Below are 27940 nucleotides of genomic sequence, written 5' to 3' on the forward strand. Positions count from 1 at the left end.
TCTCACTGGACTGCGTGTGACATCACCCTGGATTGTACAGAACGAAAGCTAGCTATTTGTTTTGTTTTTTTCCCCTAGAGTCTGTGTTTTCATTATCTATGATTGGAAAGGGGCTCTGATGCATTTAAGGTTCACAGGGTGGTGAAGCTGATACAATTCACTTGGATTGGCAGCTGTCATCGCACTAATCATTATCATTGAGATATTGAGTTTAATATTTTACTTCAGAATATGTAATGGAAAAGTCATATAATTATAAATGATGTAGCTAAGCTCATTAAGTAATGGCTAAAATATTCACAGCAAAAGGAATAAAAACTGAATGAGTCTCAGCCACATGTTGAGTCCATGCTAAACCCCAAGCCAGAATGAGACTATTATGCAAGTATTCCTATTATTTAATAGTTTAACTGCAGCTGCCAAGTGTATATCTAAATCCTTGTGACAGACAGCATATCTCTCCCTGTCCTTGTTGTTATTTCACATCAACAGTGCCAGATAGCTAAGTCTGTCTTGCTGTATGTGGAGTGGTCACCTTCCAGTATATTGATAGGTGGCCCTGTTTATTGCGACTTCGTTTATATGCAGATCCTGGTATTCTAGGTAACCCTGTTCCATCTGACCTAAGATTCTACAGCTAGTTTTGCTTGGGGCTTGATAGCCAGAATAGGCTAGAGCCAGTTTAGGCATCTGTGGCCACTTTGAGATCATTAGCTTAGAGGTCCGGTTTCATTTCAAATTAAAGACTAAGGAGTGACTAAAGCGCAGAGTAGAGAGGTTGACTTTGAGTTACAATGCTACACCACAGTTCTGTTCCAGGCTGGTTGGACAACAGTTGGAGGATATCCCCATGACTGCAGATGTTGTCTTCATGTCTCCTCCACAAAGACAAATGCTGCATCATCTTCAAGGGCCCCTGCAAATGGATTTTGCTGTAACATTCATTTGGAGGTATCTCTACTAATAACTATATATACCCAGATATATGTGCACAGTTCCACCAGAACTCCTATTGGGCCTTTTGCTAACAATACCTGTTTGTACATTGAATGTAATATTATTAACCTTTTATTTTATTACTATTATGTCATTTGCTGATAGCAGTAGTTCTTCTGCTCCCAATTACTTTGATTATGTTATTAATTAATTTCCCAAGAAAGGAATCCCCTCTGTTCACTGAGGCCCTGTCCTGGGTAGAGGCACTGCAAACTTTATTGTCAAACCCACTCTTCCACCTAGCAGATGTTCTGCTTCTCTTATTTACTTACAGGTTTAGTGCAATATCCTGTTTGGGGAGGGACATTTTTCATACCCTCTTACCTCCAAAGGAGAACTACATGAGAAACCATATCTGATAAAAACAACATATTTCTAAAGCGAAGAATCTTTGGTCCCATGGGGTATGTGGGGGATCGAGACTTGAGACTTGTGTGTTTAAACATTAATTCGTATACATGGGTTTTTTATCCTAATGCCACTATACCAAAACGATTTTGATTATGAGGGCGGCAGATAGGACAGTTCAGTACCTTTTCAGTGGGTGAACAACCTTGGGTGCTTTTCCAATCAGCACCAAAAAGCTCAGTACAGATCTGTGTTAATAGGCTTTTGGCTTCTTTCAGAATATCAGTCCAACATCAGTTTGAGAAGCTTGTGAGATGATTTAGAATTATTCGCTGACAAGTGCATTTGATCTGAAGTTGACCCCTTCTGACCTGCTTCAAGTACGTTTTGCATTCCCATAGACTTGCATGGGAATGTGAAACCCTTTTGATTCAAACAAAAAATGACACAGACCCAAAATGTTTTGAATTCTTATTTCCTTTCTAGTTGATGTTATCCTTATATACTGTATATTTCAAAAGTAATCTCCCCTTTGATATATGTGTGGCACCCTCTTAGATAGGTACTAGGATTAATTAGATTTAGTGCTGGTTCACTGTACTCAATGGAGCTGTGTGTGTTTTTTGTTAGGTAAATGTAGCTTGCCTCACTGTAACCAGTGTGGCTGCAACTGTTAGTCAGGTAAATTTAGCTGTGATTGCTGTAACCAGTTCTGCTTCTCTTATTTACTTACAGGTTTAGTGCAATATCCTGTTTGGGGAGGGACATTTTTCATACCCTCTTACCTCCAAAGGAGAACTACATGAGAAACCATATCTGATAAAAACAACATATTTCTAAAGCGAAGAATCTTTGGTCCCATGGGGTATGTGGGGGATCGAGACTTGAGACTTGTGTGTTTAAACATTAATTCGTATACATGGGTTTTTTATCCTAATGCCACTATACCAAAACGATTTTGATTATGAGGGCGGCAGATAGGACAGTTCAGTACCTTTTCAGTGGGTGAACAACCTTGGGTGCTTTTCCAATCAGCACCAAAAAGCTCAGTACAGATCTGTGTTAATAGGCTTTTGGCTTCTTTCAGAATATCAGTCCAACATCAGTTTGAGAAGCTTGTGAGATGATTTAGAATTATTCGCTGACAAGTGCATTTGATCTGAAGTTGACCCCTTCTGACCTGCTTCAAGTACATTTTGCATTCCCATAGACTTGCATGGGAATGTGAAACCCTTTTGATTCAAACAAAAAATGACACAGACCCAAAATGTTTTGAATTCTTATTTCCTTTCTAGTTGATGTTATCCTTATATACTGTATATTTCAAAAGTAATCTCCCCTTTGATATATGTGTGGCACCCTCTTAGATAGGTACTAGGATTAATTAGATTTAGTGCTGGTTCACTGTACTCAATGGAGCTGTGTGTGTTTTTTGTTAGGTAAATGTAGCTTGCCTCACTGTAACCAGTGTGGCTGCAACTGTTAGTCAGGTAAATTTAGCTGTGATTGCTGTAACCAGTGCATCTGATTAATTAGGTCAGTTCAGTATTCTCAGCTGATGCTATTCTGATAGTTCCCTCTGCTTTCCAGAGAGCTGTAGCATTCTCTGGAACATAGGTGTGGAGATATGTAGATGGCAGTATGAAAATTTATGCAGCTCTGGCCAATCCCAGGGAGTAGGGCCCTGAAGGCTGCTGGGAGCCTATATAAATTCTCTGAGACACTAGGCTCTTTTCCGGCAGAGGATCTGTCCAGCCTGGTGGGCCAATGCCCTCCAGGGCAACGCTGCCATGTGCTCACCTGGATACTGAAGCTACAGAGCGTTGACCTAGGGGCTGTCATCTGAAGATCTAGTCTGGTATCACAGGAGAAGGTGTCACATGTTGGAAGGAAGCAACCAACTTTCCTAGGACATTTGTGAGCACAGACTGCTGTGAGAGATCTTAGAGACTTTTAAGCTGCTGCCACCCCTCTTGTGCTAGAGAGTCATCTGTATGGTTGTCTAAAGGGGACATCAGCTGGTGTCCTGATGAGCTTAGTCTATCTAATTTCTTTGTGAAAGGGCTCTTGGTGCTCTAAAGAAAGAAGCTTGCTTTTAACTGATTCTACTACAAGCCAAGTCCACAGTGTGCTATTGCAAGGACTTTTGCTTCAGTTCTTCATTTAACTGTTTCCAATACAAAACTAAGTCTACAATTTGCTATAAGCAGAACTTCGTTTTAAAAAGGAGTTCACTGTTCTCAAATCTGTACATAGTTCTGTTTTTGGAGTATCCCACTTAACTCCTTCAACCTTATCCCAGTAAAAATAAAACCAACAAAAAGAACATCCCCTAGACTTGTTATTGAGAAAACGTGTAGCTAAGATTGTACGCCTGGCTGCGGGGCAATCCACTGGGGAAGAACCTATTTCCAGCGGCACCTTCGGGAGCGAGCACTACATATGTAGCTTGGATTACTTTTGACTAAATAGACAGTTGAGGCATTTTTTTAAAGAAATATGTAACAGAAGATCTAAGTAAGATCAATTTTTTTTCAGTACTGTACTCTGTACAAAAGTATGTATGAACGGGCATCTAGGAAGAGCATTCATAGAGGGGCTGCTACAAATCTATCTTGCACCCAGCCATTTATAAGGCATATGAACCAGTGACATTGCCTGCTGCTAAATGTATTACATAAAGTATATGTAAATTGAAGAAAAATGTAGTATATTATAGTTTACTAGTCCTTACATATGATGGCTGCGTTAATTTACCCTTTTCTGACTTTTTGTTTTCTTTATTGACCCGGGCAAACGTGCCAGCAATATACTTACTGTCCTAGGGTGACAAATCTAAAACCCTATACTGTATCCAGGGGCGGACTGACCATTTGGAAACTCTGGCACTGCCCGAGGGCCCGGGGTCAATAGGGGGCCCCATGAGATGCTCCTGGTACTTTTCATAGGCTTTTTTGAGTTTGGGCAAGGACACAGGGGCCCCATGATTCCCTATTGCCCGGGGGCCCCATGAGTTGTCAGTCCGCTCTTGACTGTATCTATTGAGTAGCAGCATTGTCACCCTAGGACAAGAGGTGTTTTAGGACCACAGAATACCTCCCTATTTTCTTCATGTTCAAGGAAGGGGTGTTCTGAAGTTTACAAAGGTAAACTGAGCAGGGCTGATGAAATTGCTTGAAATGCACAATGCATGGGAACTTATGAGCTCACTGACTTTCTTGCAGGTCATTTTCTGCATTTATCAAACAGATATAATAAAACACTTTCAATGTAGATTTATGAGATCAAGATGAAACAAATAATAGAAGTTCATTGTATTTAAATGCACTTTTAAAACATACATGTATTTTGCATATTTTATTTGTGAATACATGGATGTCAGTGGGGTGAGCGTTTAGAACCAGAGAGCATGATTGGGGGAAAGTACATGTCACACCAAAATGATTAGCCCTGAGCTTGTCTAAAGGCAGAACAGGCCACTATGTAGGCAGTTCTGCCACTATTTCCTGTGATCATATGTCTACTTTAGATTACAGAATTTCACCAGGCTGGAAAATGACATTATGAGGTCCCTCACCCATCACTGTTTACCAAGATTATTCTTAATAAAACCGATTTCATTATGACAAGCTTTCTCTAGTCTCTGCACCATACCAATTATATTTTTGTTTGCTCAGGATGGATATATTCCCTTTGCTTGCAGTCAAAAAATGTGTTGTGCTGAGATAATCTCCATACCTCTAGGGATGCATCAGCTTTGCCACAGATAGAACACATTACATCAATAAGAATAATAGGGCCGTGCTGCATTGTTTGCAGAATCCTGCCATTGCAGTGGCTTTGAGGCTACAAAAGTTAATATGATGCCCATACTCGATGTGAAAGAGAAAAACATATTGATATAGGAATTACTCCAATTAAGTAACGATCACCCTTTAGGAAACCTTTCTGCCAGAAAATGATGGTTGTATGCAGAGTAAAGTGATGATGATCCTCAGCAAATACTGTACAGTACTAGCAGAATAAAATGAGCTTCACTAGTAAAATTATTTTTCTGTATTGCAAAATGAAGGACATAGCTTGATGATAATTATGCAACCTAGGGTTATATTGCGACCCACAGAAATTTACACTAGTCAAGTAGTAACTGGAGGCCTAACCCATTAGGGCTATAGCCCCTCCCACCCCACACTTGCCCATTTTCGCTTAGTGTCCTCAGGAGAGTGGAAGTGTTTTGTTGTTTTCTGTTATACTTAGCATACGCGTGTTCTTTATGTAACAGTCCTGAATTCTTGGAATTTTCATCAACCTAGACAAACAACCATGTCAGGGATCCCCGCGGCGCTGGTCCCGGCGCAGGCACAGTGCGCCGCTCTGTGCAGGGACGCGGGCACCAGGTCCTGGTCGAATGCGGCATTCAGGTTCGCACATGCGCAGTAGGAACCACAGTCGCACGCCGGGCACCAATGACAGCACAGGGCGCGATATTTAAACGGCCCTGAGCTGTCATTCAGTGCCTTCTGGTCTCTTCTGCATACCTGTACCTGTGATCATGTTCTCTGTAAGTTACTGACCCGGATTGGACCTGACCTTGCTGTATTCTCCTACCCTGACCCCTGGCTTGCCTGACCTCTCACCTGGATGCCCCTTATTAGATCTGACCTCCTGTTGCTGACCTGGCGTGTGACCCGATTATTCTCTGCCCGCTGCTTTGTACTGCACCGACCCCACTGTTACCGACCCGGCTTGTCTGACCTTGCATCTGCTCATCCGTCCATCCATCCATCCCACCGGGGTCTCCCGACCTCCTCACATCAGGCTTTTCCCCGTGGGAGCCCCTGGCGAATACCCCTACAACTGACAGGTATACTCAGGAGCCACGACCTGGTCTCAGGGTACTCCAAGTCCATCCCCACCATCAGGGGCTCTGGTGAAATGCAATATATGTATTAAAATATAATAAAATTGTGCTGAGCTACTCACAAAAAAAGCAAAGAACACAGAACAGATAACTAATACCTATTATCCATAAGTGACTGTATAAATGTGAATCACATGTGATAGAATAAATTAAATATTATATTGTACCATAAAAAAACCTGTTGAGTTTCAAACACACAAAAAATGAAAAAAAAAATCAACTCAGTGAACAATGACACACAAAAATTGTATGTGAAAGTAAAATTGCAAAAGTAAAAGTGCCTTTTTTCACTGAGTCGATTTTTAACATTTTTTTTGTGTTTGAGACTTGACAGGTTTTTTTATGGTGTAATATTTAATTTAATTTATTCTATCACGTGATTCACATTTACACGGTCACTTATGGATAATAGGTATTAGTTGTCCTTTCTGTTTTCTTTGATTTTAGCTTTAGTCTTTATATATTGATCTGTCTGTGTCAGCGCATGAGTATTTCTTTTGCTTTCTAGCCTTGTAAAATATGCATTCTCAAACTTTTATTGTATGAGTATAAACTTTTTTTCATCTGTCTAGTGCAGGGGTGGGCAAACTTTTTGACTTGAGGGCCGCAATGGGTTCATATATTGGACCCGGGGGCCGGACCAAGAGTAGATGAATGATGTGTATGTGTGAATTAATATAAATTAAATTAAAATTTGTAACATTAAATGTTTAGATTAATTTAAGGTAGAAAAGCATAAAAAGAGTTATTTTACAAAACTTTTATGCACTTTTAATACCCCATATAGTAATTCATCCCCCATAGTAATTAATCCCCCATATAGTAATTCATCCCCCATAGTAATTCATCCCCCATAGTAATTCATCCCCCATATAGTAATTCATCCCCCCTATAGTAATTCATTCCCCATATTAATTAATCCCCCATATAGTAATTCATCCCCCATAGTAATTAATCCCCCATATAGTAATTCATCCCCCATAGTAATTCATCCCCCATAGTAATTAATCCCCCATATAGTAATTCATCCCCCATAGTAATTAATCCCCCATATAGTAATTCATCCCCCATAGTAATTAATCCCCCATATAGTAATTCATCCCCCATAGTAATTCATCCTCCATAGTAATTCATCCCCCATATAGTAATTCATCCCCCCTATAGTAATTCATTCCCCATATTAATTCATCCCTCATATAGTATTTCATCCCCCACAGTACTATTCCCCCCCAAGTAGTAAGCCAAGTCCCCCCTGTGTCAATTTACTTATCTTTGCTCCGCACATTCCTCTCGCCATGTTCCCGCGCCGTTCCGGTCTTCAGGGCGGACTGTGAGAGGAGCCTAGCTCCCCTCACGTTCGTCACGCTGCCCCGCCTACACACATCCTGACAGCCAATGTTTGCCTGCCCTGGCTGTGTTTTTTTTTATCACGCTCCGCGGGCCGTAGTTTGACCATTGCTGGTCTGGTGCATACTGTGCGTGCCTGTGATCTACTACATAGTTAGTCATGCAGTCTCTCCAGATATATAGTTGTGGAAGAGGCTTAAAACATCAGTATGTGAGGCACATCAATTGGCCATCTGAAGCTGGAGTAGTGTCTTTGGAAGTGCCATAAGCCCTTATTGGTTCTTCCCAGGATGCTGTGGACAGGAGTTGCAATACGGGTGTGAAATGATGGACTACTCTGACAAAGGCATGAAGTACTTGCCAGTGGTACAACCACTGTGTGTTTCTTCAAAAATTCAACATCATCCTGCTGCAGGCCATCAACATACCTGCAACATGCTTGCAACTGTGTGATCAGTTTTATTTCTAGAGTTGGACTTTCTGTGGTTCTAAAGTCTAAAGGTTCTTTTTACCTTACTGCATTCCAGAAAAGGAGGTAAAGGATCGCTGGTAAGGGAAGCAGGTAAGTATAACATCTTTTTTATTTTAATGAAAAAAAAAGCCTTTACAATCACACTTTAAGGAAATGTGAGATGCCAAGTTCTTTCCCTGTCCATTGAGGCCATTAGAGGGCAAAGGATCAGTCCTCAACAGGGGCAGACTAACAACTCATGGGGCCCCCTGGCAATAGGGGATCATGGGGCCCCTGTGTCCTTGCCCAAACTCAAAAAAGCCTATGAAAAAGGTACCAGGGGCATCTCATGGGGCCCCCTACTGACCCCGGGCCCTCAGGCAGTGCCCAAGTTTCCAAATGGTCAGTCCGCCCCTGGTCCCCAGTATTGCTTATGGGCTCCCTTAAGCTGATCTTTCCCCCATTACTGACTTACCAATTCTTCATCTGGCTCTGTGGAGGTGGCCATTTTGGTTGAAGCAGGGCTTTGCTTACCAGTTTGAGAGCATCCAGAAGGAGAACAGTGGAAGCATTGCAGTAACATTACCAAATTTCACTTTACATTTTCTAAGACTAGCAATCAGGAGCAGTAATGCCTTCAAATTCATTTGGCAGATATTGTACTTTGGAGCTGGAGGCAGAAGAATGCCTTGCCACACTCACATGCCAGGAAGATCATTGCTGTTTTGCAGAAGTAATTCAAACATTTTTCATGAAGCTTCTTAAGCACTCGTCTAGTGGGTATGTGGCTAATGATACTAATGGTAGTTTTCTTTCGTATTAATATGGTATTATATAATAATAAACATATAACTATTAGCAACACTATTTCTGTAATTATTGTACATGGAAACCAACAGGGTAGCTCTTTGTTTTGATGGTATTTTGTGTATGCTATTGTGGAAATTTATATTTATATTCAATAATTTTTATTGAGGATTTTGAACAGTACACGGTATCAATATACGGTTCAGTCAACAATTATAACAACAACAATACAGGTATGCAAAATAAATTCCCCACCATTTGGCTGGGGATATAGTTAGCATTGCTTATCTTAAACTGAGAAAATTATTTGGGTTAAAGAACCGTAGCTGTGTGTGTAGGCTATATAAACACGGAAAAAAAAAAAAACGGATGAGGATTTGGATGGGAAGGGAAAGGGCAAAAGGGAAAGGAAGGGAAATAGGGGGGGAATATAACAACATACCAGTCTAGTGCAAAAGGTTCTTAGTTTCGAACAGATAAGTAATCAACATGTTATGGAACAGTTCGGGTTTCGTAACCATCTAGCCCATTGGAATTTGAACTTATGGTATGAGAAAATATTAAGGGCTGAACTTCTCTCCATATCACATTGGAGGTTAAGGTCTGCTATAAGCGAGGTGAGAGAGGGAGTGTTGGTAGAGTTCCACAATCTGGTGAGATTGATCTTAGCGGCTGCTAGTATGTGAATGATAATAATGTGAGAATCTCTTGGGAATTGATCAATTCCGATGTGCAGTAATGCAAGGGCAGGGGTAGGGGTAACTGAAGATTCAGTTAATGTTGAAATCAGTTGGAAGACAGTATTCTAGTATGGTCTAATGGATTTGCACGTCCAAAGTATATGGAGAGTTGATCCTATGTCTCCGCATTGTCTCCAACAAGTAGAGGAGTGTTGGGGATAGTATAGGGAAAGCTTAACCAGTGTTAAGTACCATTGGTGTAAAATTTTTATATCTGATTCCCAGTGGGAACTACATCAGGAAGCTTTATAAGTAGTGGTAAAGGTTTTTTCCCATGTTTGTGATGGAACTGGTTGTGAGAGAAGTTTCTCCCAATTTCTTAGAGAAGTTGTTTGTAGGGAAAATTGTAAGCTGGTGATGTAAGTGTAGAAAGTAGAAATCCCTTTTCTTGGGTACTGTGTTTTATTGAAGAATTTGTGTGCGATAGTAGGGATGTTCAACATAAGTGGAACCTTTTTGTTTTGTAGAGAGTGTGCTATTCTCAAGTAAGTAAAGTTTTCTGTGTCAGGAAGGTTAAATTTCCTTTGTAGGGTGGAGAAAGGATCTAAGATGTTTACTGTATACAAATGTTGTATATGGGTTATTCCTCTTTTTTCCCACTGTAGCAGGTTTAGAGAGGGAATAAGGAGGTGTAGTGTGGTAATGGGAGTAGGTAACGATGTACTTTCGATCGAAGTGCAATTTAAGAGATCATACCATGCTTGTAAGGATGCCTGGATACATAGGTGATCAAGTATGGTATTTGTCTGAGGGATTCGTAGTACAAACAGGATATCTCAAGATGAGATCAGGGAATATGAAGTAGTTTCCATAGTAGACCATATTTTTTCCTGAGTTGGGTGCCACCAGAAATAGATCTGATCTAGAAGAGTGGCAGTATAGTATGACTTCAGATGCGGGAGACCTGCACCTCCTCTGGATGTTGGGTGTATCAAGAGATTTGTAGTATATCTCGGTTGTTTTGAGTTCCAGAGGAATTTGGCAAGTATCCCTTTGTAGTTTGGTAAAAAAGGTATTGGGGATAGGAATAGGAAGTGTGCGGAATATATATAGAATTTTGGGAAGCATATACATTTTTAAAGTTGCTGTTCTTCCTAGTTTCGATAATGTTGAAGTGTGCAGATTAGTAAGTTACCGTGGAATAGATTCAAGTAGTAGTTTATGGTTTGACGCATATAGTTTATTTATAGGAGTGAGTTTTATTCCCAAGTAAGGGATGTTATGATGTTCCCAAGAAAAGGGAAACTGTTTAGTTAACTTTTGTTGGATTTTGGTGGGTGTATGGAGATTTAAGATCGAAGATTTCGGTTCGTTGAGTTTATAGTATGAAACTTCCGAATATGTTTGAAGATGCAAGCGAATCACAAGAAGTGATTTGTGTGGGTTAGTTATCATTAATATGATGTCATCTGCAAAAAGGCTAATTTTGTGCTCTCTATCAAGGTGGGAGATTCCTGTGAAGGACGGGTCAGCTCTGAGGTTTGCAGCTAAAGGTTTGATGAGTAAGGTGAATATTATAGGGGACAAGGGGCAACCTTGTCTCGTGCCGTTGGAAATGAGAAAGGGTTGTGAGAGTGTGCCATCTGTTAACACTCTAGCCGATGGGTTAGAGTAGAGCGAGAGGATTGCAGAAAGCATCCAGTCTGTAATTCCAAATTTCTGAAGTGTTAGTTTCATAAATTGCCAGTGGATACGGTTGAATGCTTTTTCTGTGTCTAGGGACAAGAATATGGAGGGTTGTTTGGTGATGTCTATTTTGTGAAGGAGGGATGAGTCTTCTGGTTGCGTCTGAAGCTTGGCGACCTGGGATGAATCCTACCTGGTCTGGGTGGATTAGTATAGGCAAGAGGGGAAGTAGGCTTTGAGCTATTATTTGGGATGGTTGTAATTATGGATTGTAACATTTCTTTCGGAAATGTACCTGCAGAAGCAACATGGTTAAAAAGAGTAGAGAGATATGGAGCTAATGTCGGGGCAAAAGTTTTATAAAATTCGTTAGTGAAGCCATCATTACCTGGGGATTTATTGAGAGGCAATGATTTAATAGTTTTTTCTATTTCCATGAGGGATATTGGAGTAGATATTGACTCAAGCTACGTTGCTGTGATATGAGGAAGATTCGTTTTGTTTAAACATTTTTGTATGGAAGTGAGTGTTGGTTGAGTTGTGTTTGGATCGTCTTTGATGTTATATAGTGTTGTATAGTAATCTGCGAACACATCAGCTATATCTTGCGGATTCGTAAGAGCGGATTGTGTTGTAGGGTGCTGGATTAAAGAGATTTTAGATTTAAGATGCTTTCGTTTGATTGTTTTGGATAGGAGTGAGTTTGTTAGCTAGGGAGTAGAATTGTGCTTTTGTTTTTTGTAGGTTAAGGTCATAATTGTGCAGTAGTAGTATGCGGAGTTTGTTTCTGTCTGAGGTGAGGGATGTAGATGTGGAGAGAGTGGGATTCTTTTTGTTGGATTCTTCCTTAAGTTTTATGGATGTTAAGAGTTGATCAATTTGTTGCTATCTGGTCTTATTTATGCGTGAATTAAGTTGGATAAGAATACCTCTCATGTATGCTTTGTAAGTGGGCCACAGTGTAGTTATAGATATATCAGGAGTATCATTGCATTCAAAAAAAACTTTGTGGGCTTCTAGCAGGTATTTTTGGTTATCAGGGTTTTTCAGGATCGTTGAGTTCAGTCTCCATATGTGTGGGAGTGATGAGTATTGATTGTCGTCTAGGGTTATGTTAATTGGAGCGTGGTCTGACCAGGTTATAGTGCCGATCTTGGAAGAGGTTGTATGATGTAGAGTCCATTTATCTGTAAGAAAAAAGTCAATTCTGGAGTAGGAGAGGTGGGGAGGAGAATAATATGTGTAATCTTTTTCCGTGCCATGTTGACATCGCCAAATATTGTAAAGGTCATGGGCATGTAAAAAGCTGTTGAAGCTCTGTTTGGGGGATCATTTGATCGAGGAAGAGTCCATGATTGGGCTTCCAATGACATTGAAATCCCGTCCGATAATCAGTCTACCTTGTTTTTGAGAGGAGATGATAGAGTAGAGTTTCTTGTAGAATTTCATCTGTTTGTTGTTAGGGTCATATACGTTGACTAGAGTATATGGGATCTCGTTAATTTTACATACTAGGATATGGAAACGACCTTGAGGGTCTGCTACGCAGAGATGAGCTGGAATTGTGCAGAATCTCTGATAGCTGTGATGACACCATTTTTTTTTTGGATTGTTAGCCATATATATGTGGGAGAATCGATGTAAGATCAAGTTGGGGGTCTTGACAGATGCAAAATGCGTTTCTTGTAGGAAGAGAACATCAGCCTGGAAAGCGCGGGTCTCTTTCTGGAGCATTGATCTCTTAAACGGAGAGTTTAAGCCACGAACATTAAGAGATGTGTTATTAATCATCTTGGGGATCGTTCAATTGGTTAGTGAGGTAGGTTAGTCGTTTCTTGAGATGTTGAGAGACGTTGGGGACAAGCGGTCTTGGGCACAAAATTTCTATAAAGATGGTTAGGTAGTGATGGCTTGGAGAAGGTTTCAGAGAGGGGGGTTCCAATATGACTTACATGTTTCCATATAAGAGTTGCTTCAGATAGATGACTGGTGGTGCAGGAAGGTAGGAGGGTAAAGAGAGGTAAAAAAAGCTTGCAAAAAACGCAAGTAAGATGAGTAGCGGAGTATGTTACTTCAAAACGTGGGGGTGCAGCTTGGCTTTGACCGTGATAGAGCTCATGCCGAACATGAACTTGGATCATGAGTGTAGTTGAAGAAGGCCGTATGCCAGAATTGGGTAGGTTAAGGTACATTGCATGAGGTAGTCCAGTTGGAATGTTTGAGGATGCACTAGGATGGGTCATTCTGCTTCCATTTGTTTGTTGTTGTTAAAGGTGAATCGTGGCGGTTCCACGGGTATTATCTTTCAGAATTTTAGCAAGTTGATGCCTGCCTCCAGACTCTTGATAGTGTATATTCTGTCATGTTGTTTGATAGTCAGTTTTGTAGGGAAACCCCATTGGTAACTTATACCGTGATTACGTAGGGTCTTAGTGACAGTAACCAGCTTTTTGCGATTAAGGAGCATAGCCTTTGACAGATCTGCGTATAATCTGATGTTTGCATGAGATGGTGGGAGAGGTGGAGGATTTCTGGCTGTGGACATTATTTTTTCCTTTACATGGTAAAAATGAATGCGGGCCAGAACATCTCTCGGGATTCATGCTGAGAGAAAAGATGGTTTGGGTATCCGATGTGCTCGATCCACAGCGAGCTCTAGGTCTTTCATATATTGCTGGATATATGGGAGTCAATTAGGTCATTATGCGCTGTGACCAGTTCTCCTATTCTCGTTTCAATATGGCGTATTCTATGATATTGGTGTTGAACCACATTGGAGATCTGAGCTAATGATGCTGTTATATCACTGTGCAACTTTTGACGCAAGGATAGCAGCATATTTTTCATACATATTTCTGTTATAGGCTGATCTGACGCTGGAAATGATTCTATCACTGAGGGTTCAGCATTGATCTGAAGAGACACTGGGATGAGTGGTGGATTATCAGAAAAGGAATCCCCCTCTAATCGTGGTCTCGATTTTGCTGGGCTGCGTGTGGTGGGTGATAGTGGAGGAGATGACTCAACCGGGTCCCCAGGGTATAGAGGAGCTCTCAGCCGAATATCTGGGTGCTGGGCCGTGCTGTCTCCCTCATGGCTGCTGTGACTGCCTGTAATGGAGCCGGCGCCACCTTGGATTTCTGCTGAGATGGCCAGGAAGAAACTCGTTAATTTCCCTGGTAGTCCAGGGGTTTTGGGCGGCGTGGCATTGCACATGAGGGTTGTACACCCTTCATTAGTGTGGCTGTCCTGCTTTGGAGCCTCAGGGCCGGTGTGTGCCGCGGTGATACTGGCACTGGGACGGAGCAAGACTCAAGCCGTGTCCATCCGGGAGCTGGCTGCGCATGCGCCTAGAAATTTATATTTAAACATATGTAGTGCAGACTCCTGACGGGTCCCACAGATTTGTCCCAGGTTCTCTTCCCTAATGGGTGTAAAGGGCAGCCAAGCACACAGCAGCACTGACAGTCTCCCAACTCAATAACCAGGCAGGGAATGTCTTTATAAGATTTAACACTCGTTGAACTTGGTTGGGGTGCAGGGTGGGATGTGGGATGCTCCAAATGTAGTGCACAAAGTAACAGAGGACACTCTTTACCTTGACTATACTCCTCAGTACAGTTCACATCTTGGCAGGCAATAGGAGAACAAGCAACATAGGGACTCCAAACACAGAAAATATCCCAACTCAGCAACACTGGAGCAAATGCTCAAAGGGTTAGAGCAGCAAACAGTCACAGGATCCTTCACTCAGGTCTATAATCACAATGTCCCCATATACTTGGAACTCCCCATCGACTATCGTCCAGACACTTCCCCTGTGAACTCCCAAGCCAGATCCCCTGTGATTTGGCTCCAGTTCCTTTCAGTAAATAGGCCCTCCAGCTTCCATTGAGCTGGGAGCTTGATGAACTACTGAAAACTTCAGCTATTCTGCCCAGAAGGGCAGCAGCCCTACTGACTGAGGTCTTCTCCTCTTGGACAGGAACCCTGCTGCTCCAGGCCCCAGACTATTTATGTACTTCTCAGCCATTTACTGCGCATCTTCTCTCCCAGGGATTGGTGGAGACCACATGAATATTCAAGCCCAGGGTCTGCCTCTTCCAACCCACTACATTCTTGAATCCACTAGAACACAAGGGGAAGCAGTTGCGCCTGCAGCCAGTGAGACCCAGAACAGCCAAAAATAAGCACACACCGCGCAAATGATTGCAGAGGAGCTAAAGAACTAAATTTATGTGAACCTCTCTAGCAACCTATTCTAGAAGGGTTCTTCACGTATCATGCCATTATGATAAAAACAAATCCAAAGAAACATGCTAATTTGATCAAAGTCACGTGCACTTGCTGTTTTATCTCCCTGGAAACTGCTTTCTCAGGTTAACATCTCTGAATACTGAGCCCATTGGAGTGAAATTGGGAAGGCCACAAACCCAGCCATGACTGCTGTATCAAATCCCATTAGCCAGCAAATAATTTGTATTTTGTTAGTCCTCTGTATTATTAGATTTCAACAACCACCTCCACAATTTGTCTGTAATTGTTAACTCCCTATGTTTGTCAGTGTCACGTTCAACTAACAGGGTTCAAAGCATTTATTATATTTTTTCCTTCACAGCTGGTGATACACTGCTAAACAGGAAATTAAAAATATACAACTAGAATTAGGGCTCTTGCATTCGGCAATAGTATAAATATATGTACACAGTATGTGGTTTTATGTAGCACGGGGACAATTTTTAAATATGTCAGTGAATGATGTGTGAAATCTTAAAAACTGATTGTCAGATATTACAAAGAGTTTTTCATGTGGAAAATATGAAACATACACTCTTTTTTCACCCTTCTGAGTCACCACTTGTCTCTACCTGCTACCCATCTCTGAGCATCGTCCTTTGGTTCCACCCCCTATCCATCTCCCTGTACCATCTTATTTAGAGAATACAAAACCAAGTATCTTTTAGTGGTGCTAAGTAATGTGTATAGAATTTGATTACAATAACAAGAAAAGAAGTAACATTGATCCCCTGCAGCGAGCAACAATAGACCCCCCAGCAACAATACATCCCCTGCAACAAAATACCCCCAGCAACATTACAGTTGCAAGAAAAAGTATGTGAACCCCTTGGGATTACGTGGAGTTTTGCATAATTTGGGCATAAAATGTGCTCTGAACGTCATCTAAGTCACAACAATAGAAGAACACAGTCTGCTGAACATAATACTACACAAACATTAGATGTTGCCATGGTTTAATTGCACATAACATGTAAACATTCACAGTGCAGGGAGGAAAAAGTATGTGAACCTTTGGACTTAATAACTGGTTGACCCTCCTTTGGCAGCAATAACCTCAACCAAACGTTTCCTGTAGTTGCAGATCAGACCTGCACAACGATCTGGAGTAATTTTGGACCACTCCTCTTCACAAAACTGTTTCAGCGTAGCAATATTCTTGGGATGTCTGGTGTGAATCGCTCTCTTAAGGTCATGCCACAATCGGGTTGAGGTCAGGACTCTGACTGGGCCACTCCAGAAGGCGTATTCTGTGCTGTTGCAGCCATTGTTTTCTTGAATTACTTGTATGCTTTGGGTCATTGTCCTGTTGCATCACCCATCCTCTGCGGAGCTTCAGTTGGCGGACAGATGGTCGTACGTTTTCCTGCAAAATGTCTTGATAAACTCTGGAATTCATTTTCTCATCAATGACAACAATCCGTCCGGGCCCTGAGGTAGCAAAGCAGCCCCAAACCATGATGCTCCTCCGCCATGTTTTACAGTGGGGATGAGGTTTTGATGTTGGTGTGCTGTGCCTTTTTTTCTCCACACATAGTGTTGTGTGTTCTTCCTAAACAACTCAATCTTGGTTTCATCTGTCCACAGTATATTTTGCCAGTAGTGCTGTGGAACATCCAGGTGCTCTTTTGCAAACTTCAAACATACTGCAATATTCTTTTTGGACAGCAATGGCTTCCTCCGTGGTGTCCTCCCATGTACTCCATTCTTGTTTAATGTTTTCCTTATTGTAGATGTGTCAACAAAAATGTTAGCATGTGCCAGAGATTTCTGTAGGTCTTTAGCTGACACTCTGGGATTCTTTACCTCATGCAGCATTCTGCGCTGTGCTCTTGCAGTCATTTTTACAGGACGACCACGCCTAGCGAGAGTAGCAACAGTGCTAAACTTTCTCCATTTGTAGACAGTCTGTCTTACCATGGACACATGAACATCAAGGCTTTTGGAGATACTTTTGTAACCCTTTCCAGCTTCATGCAAGTCAACAATTCTTGATCGTAGGTCTTCTGAGAGCTCTTTTCTGCGAGGCATGGTTCTCATCAGATAGTTCTTCTTGAAACCAGTAAACCCAAAACAGGTGTGTGTTTTTTAAGGGCAGGACAGCTGTCAGCAACACATCCAATATCATCACACTGATTGGAGTCAAGGTTGGCTCACTCCTGGCTCCAATTAGCTCTGGGAGAAGTCATTAAGCTAGGGCCTCACATACTTTTTCCTAACTGCACTGTGAATGTTTACATGTTATGTGCAATTAAACCATGGCAAAATCTAATGTTTGTGTAGTATTATGTTCAGCAGACTGTGTTCTTCTATTGTTGTGACATAGATGACGTTCAGAGTACATTTTATGCCTAATTCATGCAAAACTCCACGTAATCCCAAGGGGTTCACATACCTTTTCTTGCAACTGTAGATCTTCCTGATGCAAGCAACAATACATCTTCCCACAGCCAGCAACATTAGAACCCTGCCTCAACAGTAGATCCCTTCCAGCAACAATTGTTCCCGCACACTCCCTCTGAAAAAAAGCCCTGTATACTCTGTATATTGTATATACAATAGTTCCCCAGCAGCCAGCATCAAAAGACCCTCCAGCATGCCCCAGCACCCCTTGCCATAACATACATTCAGTGCTGGAGGTGCCGGAACTGTGTTCCCCCACACTCCCACTGCAAAAAAAGCCCTGTATACTCTGTATATTGTATATACAAACAGTCTGATAAATACAAGTCTTGGGTTTTGTGAAATTAGCCCTCTAATATATATTTTGGATATGCACATAAAAATACACACACACACACACACACTAAAATAGATACTATGTAATGCTTGGACACTTAGAAGTCTATTTATGAATGTTTCTACCCAAGATTAACACATTTACTAATAAAGAATCATGGGTAAATGTGTAAATCTTGTGTACTATACATTATAATTATATATCCCATAGCAGGCAATATTTGCATTTAGTTGTCCAAAATTCAGACTTTATAAGTGAAAGGGCTTCATAACTGTAATTATATTTTCTTTGTGACCTGAGGGGTCTTCTGTACAGAAACTTTACTGATTCATACAGACCAATCATTTCAAAACATGAGCGCTAATAAAGTGAGTGAATGCTGCCATCCAGTGGCTTTAAATATTAGTTTCTTCTCTCATTTGGTAGTACTGTATAACACATAACAGGTCTTTACATTAGGCCATGTATTCTGTTTTGCTTTGCCATCTTTATCTTCACTGGAGCAAAGCTGCAGAATAAACTTCACTAAAGATCTGTTGATTTTTTTTTTCACCGCTTTTAATTGATTTTTTTTCATCCATTTTCTTCTATGCCCCATTTTTCTCCTCTCTGAACTACTATAAGGGGGTCAAAAAAGAAAAAAGTCAATAATGAGAAATCTACTGAAGTGAAATGTATAGTATGTCTAGTATAGCAGTAGAAGAAATAAGAACCTGAAAGGCACCATAAATCAATGTGAATACGGCCTTGACGATGAGCTGTACGTACAGTATATAACAGTCTTACATGACTCTCTGATGCAAACAGTTCACCTGTGAATAGATCATTCCTTACAGTGAGGAACAAAATTATTTGAACACCCTGTGATTTTGCAAGTTCTCCCACTTAGAAATTATGGAGGGGTCTGAAATTCACATTGTAGGTGCATTCCCACTCTGAGAGACAGAATAAAAAAAAAATTATGGAAATCACATTGTATGATTTTTAAAGAATTTATTTGTCTTGCACTGCTGAACATAAGTATTTGAACACCTAAGAAACAGCAAGAATTCTGGCTCTCAAAAACCTGTTACTGTGCCTTGAAAAATCCACCTCTACTCCACTCATTAATCTAACTTAGTAGCACCTGTCTGAGCTCTTTAAAGACACCTGTCCACCCCACAGTCAGTCAGACGCCAACTACTACCATGGGCAAGACCAAAGAGCTGTCAAAAGACACCAGAGACAAAATTGTGGACCTCCACAAGGCTGGAAAGGGCTACGGGGCAATTGCCAAGCAGCTTGGTGAAAATAGATCAACTGTTGGAGCAATTGTTAGAAAATGGAAGAGGCTAAAGACGACTGTCAGTCTCCCTCGGACTGGGGCTTCATGCAATATCTCACCTCGTGGGGTATCACTGATGATAAGAAAGATGAGGAATCAGCCCAGAACTACAAGGGAGGAGCTGGTCAATGACATGAAGAGAGCTGGGACCACAGTTTCAAAGGTCACTGTCGGTAGAACACTACTCCGTCATAGTTTCAAATCATGCATTGCACGGAAGGTTCCCCTGCTCAAGTCATCACATGTCCAGGCCCATGTGACGTTTGCCAGTGACCATCTGGATGATCCAGAGGAGGCATGGGAGAAAGTCATGTGGTCAGATGAGACCAAAGTAGAACTTTTTGGTCTAAACTTCACTCGTCGTGTTTGGAGGAAAAAGAAGGATGAGTTGCATCCCAAGAACACCATCCCTACTGTGAAGCATGGGGGTGGTAACATCATGCTTTGGGGGTGCTTTTCTGTGAAGGGGACAGGACGACTGCACTGTATTAAGGAGAGGATGAATGGGGCCAATTATTGTGAGATTGTGAGCAGCAACCTCCTTCCCTCAGTCAGAGCATTGAAGATGTATCGTGGCTGGGTCTTCCAACATGACAACGACCTGAAGCACACAGCCAGGATAACCAAGGAGTAGCTCCGTAAGAAACATATCAAGGTTCTGGAGTGGCCTAGCCGGTCTCCAGACCTAAATCCAATAGAACATCTTTGGAGGAAGCTGAAACTCTGTGTTGCTCAGTGACAGCCCTGAAACCTGACAGATCTAGAGGAGATCTGTGTGGAGGAGTGGGCCAAATTCCCTGTTGCAGCGTGTGCCATCCTGGTCAAGAACTGCAGAAAACATTTGACCTCTGTAATTGCAAACAAAGGATTCTGTACCAAATATTAACACTGATTTTCTCAGGTGTTCAAATACTTATGTTCAGCAGTGCAAGACAAATAAATTCTTTAAAAATCATACAATGTGATTTCCTGAATTTTTTTTTAAATTCTGTCTCTCAGAGTGGGGATGCACCTACAATGTGAATTTCAGACCCCTCCATGATTTCTAAGTGGGAGAACTTGCAAAATCACAGGGTGTTCAAATACTTCTATTCCTCATTGTATATGTATACATATACTAAATGTATATTTATCTCTGTTAATATTATTATAATTACAGGCACAGCTCATTGCTCAGTCGATTGGCCAAGCGTTCAGTGTTGCTTACCAAGAATTTTTACGAGCCAATGGGATCAACCCTGAAGACCTGAGTCAAAAAGAATACAGTGATATTATCAATACTCAAGAAATGTATAATGATGACCTCATACACTTCTCCAATTCTGAAAACTGCAAAGAGGTAATATGATATAATTATATTTCTGATTATATTTATGTGCACTTTTTTTGTTAGCTTATTTTTATAATCTATGTATTGACAGCTACAGGTGGAAAAGCTCAAGGGAGAGATATTGGGAGTGGTTATTGTGGAATCTGGATGGGGTTCAATACTTCCCACTGTTATTCTGGCCAACATGATGAATGGAGGACCAGCTGCCCGGTCCGGGAAACTCAGCATTGGTGACCAGATCATGTCCATAAATGGAACAAGCCTGGTTGGTCTTCCTTTAGCAACATGCCAAGGTATTATTAAGGTAAGTCAGATGTTAGTTCAAAATGAGTGAAAATTTGCTTTGCGCAAGTACATCTAAAAAGCTTTAAGACAGAAAGAGAATAATAGCAGATAATGCATTTATGCATTTTTTTTATATCACCAGTTTGAATGGAACCAAAAGAGTAAAGGATCACACATTACATAAAAAGTATTCATCTTACACAATGATGATAGAACTCAGGCATCTGGCAACTAAACACACAACTAATCATATAGCTTTCTATAATTAAAGTGGTATTAAATCCAAAACCAAAAATGCAATATATTACAGCTTACCAATCATTAAATTATAAGTTCACCGTTTAAAAAAAAATTATAAATGCACATTTTTTTGCAAGTAAAAAAATGTGCATTTATTATCTTGTGTTTCTGGAGCCTCTATTGCACCAGCGATCAGCAGATTGCTAATGCCATGCAGGTCTCCTGCAGACCTGTCAGTGTATTTGTGTGCCCATGCATCTTGTACAAACAAGCAGATACTGACAGGAAGAATCAATGAACTACCATGGCACTCCACAGTGCTGTTGTAGTTCATTGAGAACTGCAAGCTGACAGGAGCAAAGGCTGCCGGGACTTGTAGTTCTCTCATTCTCAAAATACTGTGAACGAGTGACCCGGAGCTTCGCACGACCATGGTTTTTAAAATTGTGACAGCTAGCAAGGAGGAGAAGACCACCCGCTGGCTGTCACAATGGAGATTGGCGGGGGAGGTGCGGGGGGCAGTCTATTTGTAATATGTTACATGTTACACCCTGAATATGTGAGTAACATATAACATGTTGCAAATGTTGTACTTATCCTTTAAATGTGGTGGCACATTAATTTTCTTTTTTTGGCTTTTCTTCCTTCTGTTTTCTGGCCAGTAACATACATCCTGTATTAGAGCGCCCCCTCCCCACTCTGGATGAAGGTGCAAGGAGGCATTGCAGATAGTAGCATTGTCAGTCTGGGTGGAGGGGAGTGTTAGATGTACTAGCGGGTTTAGATACACCAGTAAATTGCAGCCAAACTCCAGCTCACCTTGGAGTTATTACACAAGCAGTAACAACAAACTGTTTTTTTTTTGCTTTTGGGATAAAGGCTTTACAGTACATAGGTAAATGAAAGCTGAAGTGCCCTGTCAGTAGTAAATGTTTTTTCCCAATCCTCTTGACTGATACATTTGCAAGAGAGCTTGTTCTGCAGAAAAAAAATACAGATTTACTGCCCAGATCCTCAGATAAAAATAAAGGAAAGAAAGCCTAAAAAAAGATGCAGCCATCACATGTAAGAATTGTTAAGCTGCAATATAATAAATGTTTTCTTTTGAGTTTAATAGCACTTTAATTTGTGTGTATAGTACACATAGCATAGACTGTATTGATGCATAAAAAGCCAAAATAATGTATTTTTGTTTTAATTATAGCAGACTCAAAAATGTTGGTGGCACTGCAGGTGAAACATGTATTTTAATAACATTGAGATTAAAAACATTCAACCTGGAGAGAAAATATCCCAATAACATTTGTTTTGCCCCCATTTGCACAGAATAAATAGACATACAGTTTTACAGAAATAGCTCTGCAAATGTATTTGTAAATACAATCCTTAGCTCAGTATATAAAACACAAGCGGTATATTGAACACTGCAGGCAGGGTGGGGAGTACAGGGGACTTCTGAAAAAGAGTTCCCATGGAGTAGAAGCTATAGCCACTTAAAGTGTTACTAAACCCACAACAGTAAAATCAGTCTGTATATGCAGTAAAGCATGCTGGTTATACTCACTGTGGAACTTAAGGGGTTTATTATCTGCATTGTGTAAAAAGGCTGTTTGATCCTGTCTTCTCTGATCCTCCCCTTATTCTACAGTCCCCAATCCATCTGCTGATAGAACAGAGCCTTGGGGGCAAGCTGCACATGCTCTGTTTGGTGTGTATTACTAGAGAGTTTTTTATTCCTTGGGAGAGTGCATGTGATCAGCACAGGGCCAATCAGCACTGTCCAGACAGAGGGTCAGGGTTATGCAGCCTCATAGGGCAGTCAGATGAGAATGAAAGCTCCTCCTACAAGCTTTAACCAGTGCTCTGCTGGATACTGATAGAAGTCACAAGACTTCTGAAGAGAAAATGTATTTAGCAGTTTATATTTACCAAAATGATTGCATTTCCATATAGTATGTACTGTGGAAGACCAGATAGAGTGAATGCAGGGTCCTGGGTTTAGTAACACTTTAACAAGAGTCTGGTTCTTAGCAGTTTTCAGTGTGACATTTCACTGTATGACCTCATGCATACAAATGTCTGAAGAAAAACAGTTCTTGATGCCCAAAGCAACCAATCTGAGTCTTCCATTCATGCTCTTAAAGCAATGCAGGAAACTGAAATGAAGAAACTGGATATTGCAAGCAATGTCAGCTGTCCTTCCTTCAAACATGAGACCCAGTTTGATTTGTGTGAATATAGTATTTAAAAGGTTAATAAATAATATCTTGGTTCCTAAAAGAAATGACTTTGCAGTGACACAAATATTTAAATTTGCGTGTTTGTTCAAATGTGTGTTCCATATTAGAGAATGCAATAAATCATCGACTTCCATACTTTTGTTTCATCTGCCCTTGTTACAAAGGAAAAGTACAAAGTTGATTGGAACTCTGATAAAGTCCCCTGTATTATCTGCAAGAAGATAAATAATGTTCCTGTACGCTTGGGAACATGAAGTAAGCTTAAGGGAGCGTAGTTTGATCTTTATTTAAAGGGCGTGACAGACATAGAGAACATTGCGAGCTAATAATTATATATGCAGAATACGTTTTATTTACAAAAATGTATTCAATTTGTCATCTAAGGAAAAATCATTTTTTAAAAAGTGATTATGCTTTTTGAGGATTTAACTCCACATGAATGAACAGCAGTTAAATCAGTAATAAACCCTAAACCAAACATTTGACATATTGCAGCTTACAATCCTTAAATGTGGTGACTGCATTAGTTTTTTTTAGGCTTTATTTTCTCCTGGTGATCCAACCAGTAACACACTTCCTGGCTTAGAGTGTCTACACACCACTGGAGGAGCAATGGAGACAGCTTAAGACAGCATCACTGCCAATCTGGGGAGGAGATAGTATTAGATGCACTAGAAGATTCACTACCTCCTGCCCAGCATGATGGCTGAGTGGAAGCTTTCTAATCCTGAGTGGATGTCATGTGATGTTCTCCCAGTCTTGTGCCTCATGCGTGCCCTAGGGGGTGCACAGCAGTGTGATCTGTCACCTGCTGTGTCCACGGGGCAGCTCAGTGTACCAGGCCAGCCCTGGTACCATGTGATTACTGTGAACAATCGCACTGATCACATGTCAAATGTACACAATGAATGGCTTTTATTCATAGCCATTCATTGTGTAAAAATGTGATCTGTGTGATTGGTCACAGTGACCACATGGTAGAGACAATCAGTGTGCACCTGTACCATGTGATAGCTGTGCCCAATCACAGTTATAACAATTGTACATAATGGCACTTGAATGGATGGCATACATAAAATGATTGCTTATAACAGTGATCATCACGGTTATAAGCAATCAGAGTGTAAAAAAAAAGCCTGATCACCTCTCCAGAGTAGTACAGTGTGACTATGGTAACAATGCACTGCTCTGGTCTTAGGATGTAAAAAAAAAAGGAAAAATGTAAAAAAAGGAAAAAAGGTTAAAAAATTTAATTCAATTATTATTATTGTTTTACGTACTGTCACCAGTCAGGTCACTACCACACCAGTCATATGAAGATGCTGTACTGTGCTGGACCATCTACGTTCCAAAACGGGTTCATTTGGGAGGGTATTTGTACTGTCCTTGCATTTTAGGGTCTCAAGAAATGAGATAGGCCATCAGTATATCAGGATGAATCAATTTTCAGATATAAATACCATAGTTTGTAGACGCTAGAACTTTCACATAGACTAGTTAATAAACATTGATTTAGGTTATTTTTACTGACTAAATGTAGCAGACTACATTTTGGCCTAAATTATGAAGACAAATTATTTTTTTTGCAAAATTTTATAACAGAAACAAAGAAATTTTTTTTTCAAAACGTACAGAATTTTTTAGTTTATATAGCAAAAAAATAAAAACCCAGTATGATTAAATACAACCAAAAGAAAGCTGTTTGTCTCACAAAAATGATAAATATATAATTTGGGTACAGCGTTGCATGACGGAGTAATTGGGATTTAAAGTGCGACAGTGCTGAAATCTGAAAATTGGCCTGGGCAGGAAGGGTGTTAAAGTTTCTCGTATTGAAGTGGTTAAAGCTGGCCTGATACCTGTAGAATTTCCTTTGACAGTTGTTGTTTTCAACAGGGCTCAAAATTTCAAGTCCTGAGCTACTAGCCAAGCCTTTAAGAGTTACTCGTCACTAGTTGCCCCACCAAAACACTACCCTGTCCCACCGCTAATTCCCCTAAACATGCCTTCGTAAATTATCTCATGAAATTACACTGTTAAATATTTTATGCAGAATAAAGTTACAAAAATAAATATTATTCACAACAACTTTAACAATATTACCATAGAGATGTAGTACCTTGGTTTCTGAGCACAAATCATTGTCACCTTTTTTTGCAAAGCCCCCGTGTGCTCTCTCACCGTATGATGATACAGTTGATATGGCGCACACACCGCTATCATCATGTCCCCCTCCCTTTATTTTTAACCAACATGTTGTAGTGGCTCCAAGACATCTCCCCATGTATGACCGGCCAGGCCAGGCCCAGCATTGTCCCCAATGTCCCCAATGCAGGGACAGTCATCAGCCTGAACACTGATGGAGCTCCATCGCCCCCTCACTGGACACAATGAGACCACTCTCCTGGAAGCCTGTCCTTGGGGATCCCACCTGACCAGAGCCCCATAATGTTCAACACAGGTCCTCTATTGATGCCCTCTTTAATAAGATGGCTAATAATGATCAGACACATGTACACAGCTGTCTATACCACCATCCACAGCAGGACACAGCAGACACACAGCCTCTCCTCCCTAACACTGGAAGATGGGTGTATACAGGGCTTCACCTTACTGGGGATGTGTCAGTATTCACATCTGTGTAGACCTCAGTGCAAGCTTTGGACTCTCCCAGGAAAGTGTCCACCCTCCCCCTCCCAGCCAGGCCTGTTACTCCAGCAGTCTCCGGCCTCTCAGAACGGAGGCTCCCCCCACCAGCCGCGGCCCCTGTACCTGCAATCATACATGGCACCTATTTGCCTCTCATCCAGCAGCAGCATCTCCCAGAATACAGAGCCCTAGCACCATGGCCTGGTATTCACCACGTCAGGCATCCAGGGAGGGGAGAGGCTGAAGCCTGTGATGTGAGCTAAGAAAGTGCCACTTCTGCTTACCACTAGTCACAGCCCTGGTCAGCAGCAACAACTGTATGTGCTGCCCTGCTGGGACACACTCACCCCCATGTTATTTCCACTCGCCAAATGCAAGCAGGTGAGTGGAAATGTTGAGGCCTGAATCTAATACATTAATTAGCCAAGAAACTCCAGCTAACAAGTGAAATGGTACTGCTTTTCAGCAACAGCTGCTGCTATGGTAAAGCTGGGAAATCCACACAATTTACCTTAGCCTGAGTACGCTGCAACAACCACATTTCCTCAACATTTCCTAAATATATCTGCTTCTTGAAGCTTATATCGTAACAGTATTAATTCAGGAGAAAATGTACTATTCAAGAACCTTGTGGCCAAAAATTAAAAATATATCTGCAATACATATCAATCACCTTCCGCACCTCACAAACACCAAGTATGGCTTTGGTAGCATTACGCTGTGGGACTGCTTCACATCTGTGAAACTACTTGTTACAACAGGCAAATCTGACAAGAAATCTTCTTTCAGTCTACTGGAGTGTACAGAACTGGTTCATACTTGCCTTTGATTTATAGCTGCAAAATGTTATGTAGTGAGGATTATATACTAATGAAACCTGTATTTCTGTTTTTTATTGTTAAATTTTTCGTACAACATAAAAAATTAAAGTGATACTAAACACACATTGTACTTTCTCTTTCTGTATGTGGTTGATGGCCTTGTAATTATTTTAAAATAAAAAATGTAGGTACCCTTTTCCTAATCAATAAACAGATGTCACATGACTCAGCTCTTTCTCAGGCTGTCTGCAGGGAAATGGGAAGGAGGAGCTTCTAGTCCTCTGCTATTAGTCAGATAATAAAAAAAAAAGCAAAACAGCCTTTGGGATGCGGAGAAAAATTAAATAATTAATATCAATAATTTTATTTTATTTGTTTTAAATTGTCATAAAAATATATATTTGAAATCAAATCTTTATTATTTTTTGACAATAATATGGTATGGGCGGATTTCTGCCAGTTACAGGCTTTGTTACACCCCACCAGCCTGTGTCTTAGAATAACAGAAAGGTGAAGCCACCATCAATCTACATATCATATCCCACCCTCATTGAGTTTAGCTTGTTAGTGGGCATGGAGGAGGAAGGAGTGGGCTGTCATGTACCACTTTTTATACACCCACGTGTCACTCTATAGTCACATGGGCTGCTCAGGTCTGATAGGGAGGAAATGCCCAAGATAGGAACTCTCTGAAAACTGAACATGTGCAAAGCTGCCTACACTGCTCTGCAAAATCCCCAGCTGCATTGGGGACAAAGGGGGAGATAGAGAACAGCAGG

The 27940-nt window shown here is 40.9% G+C and overlaps 1 protein-coding gene across 2 annotated transcripts in view; it reads left to right on the top strand.

The window, feature by feature from the left end:
• Positions 1 to 27940, top strand: part of APBA2 (amyloid beta precursor protein binding family A member 2) — a 507206-nt gene that overhangs the window by 416644 nt on the left and 62622 nt on the right. For both annotated transcript variants that reach the window (XM_089652450.1, XM_089652449.1), the window contains 2 exons: positions 20756 to 20935; positions 21018 to 21230. In XM_089652450.1, the coding sequence (XP_089508576.1) occupies positions 20756 to 20935; positions 21018 to 21230 (393 nt within the window). The remainder of the gene's footprint in view (positions 1 to 20755; positions 20936 to 21017; positions 21231 to 27940) is intronic.

This window comes from Staurois parvus, unplaced genomic scaffold (assembly GCF_062004578.1).
Source record: "Staurois parvus isolate SC_StPar_1 unplaced genomic scaffold, SC_StPar_1.0 ptg000682l, whole genome shotgun sequence".
NCBI classification, from domain to species: Eukaryota; Metazoa; Chordata; class Amphibia; order Anura; family Ranidae; genus Staurois; species Staurois parvus.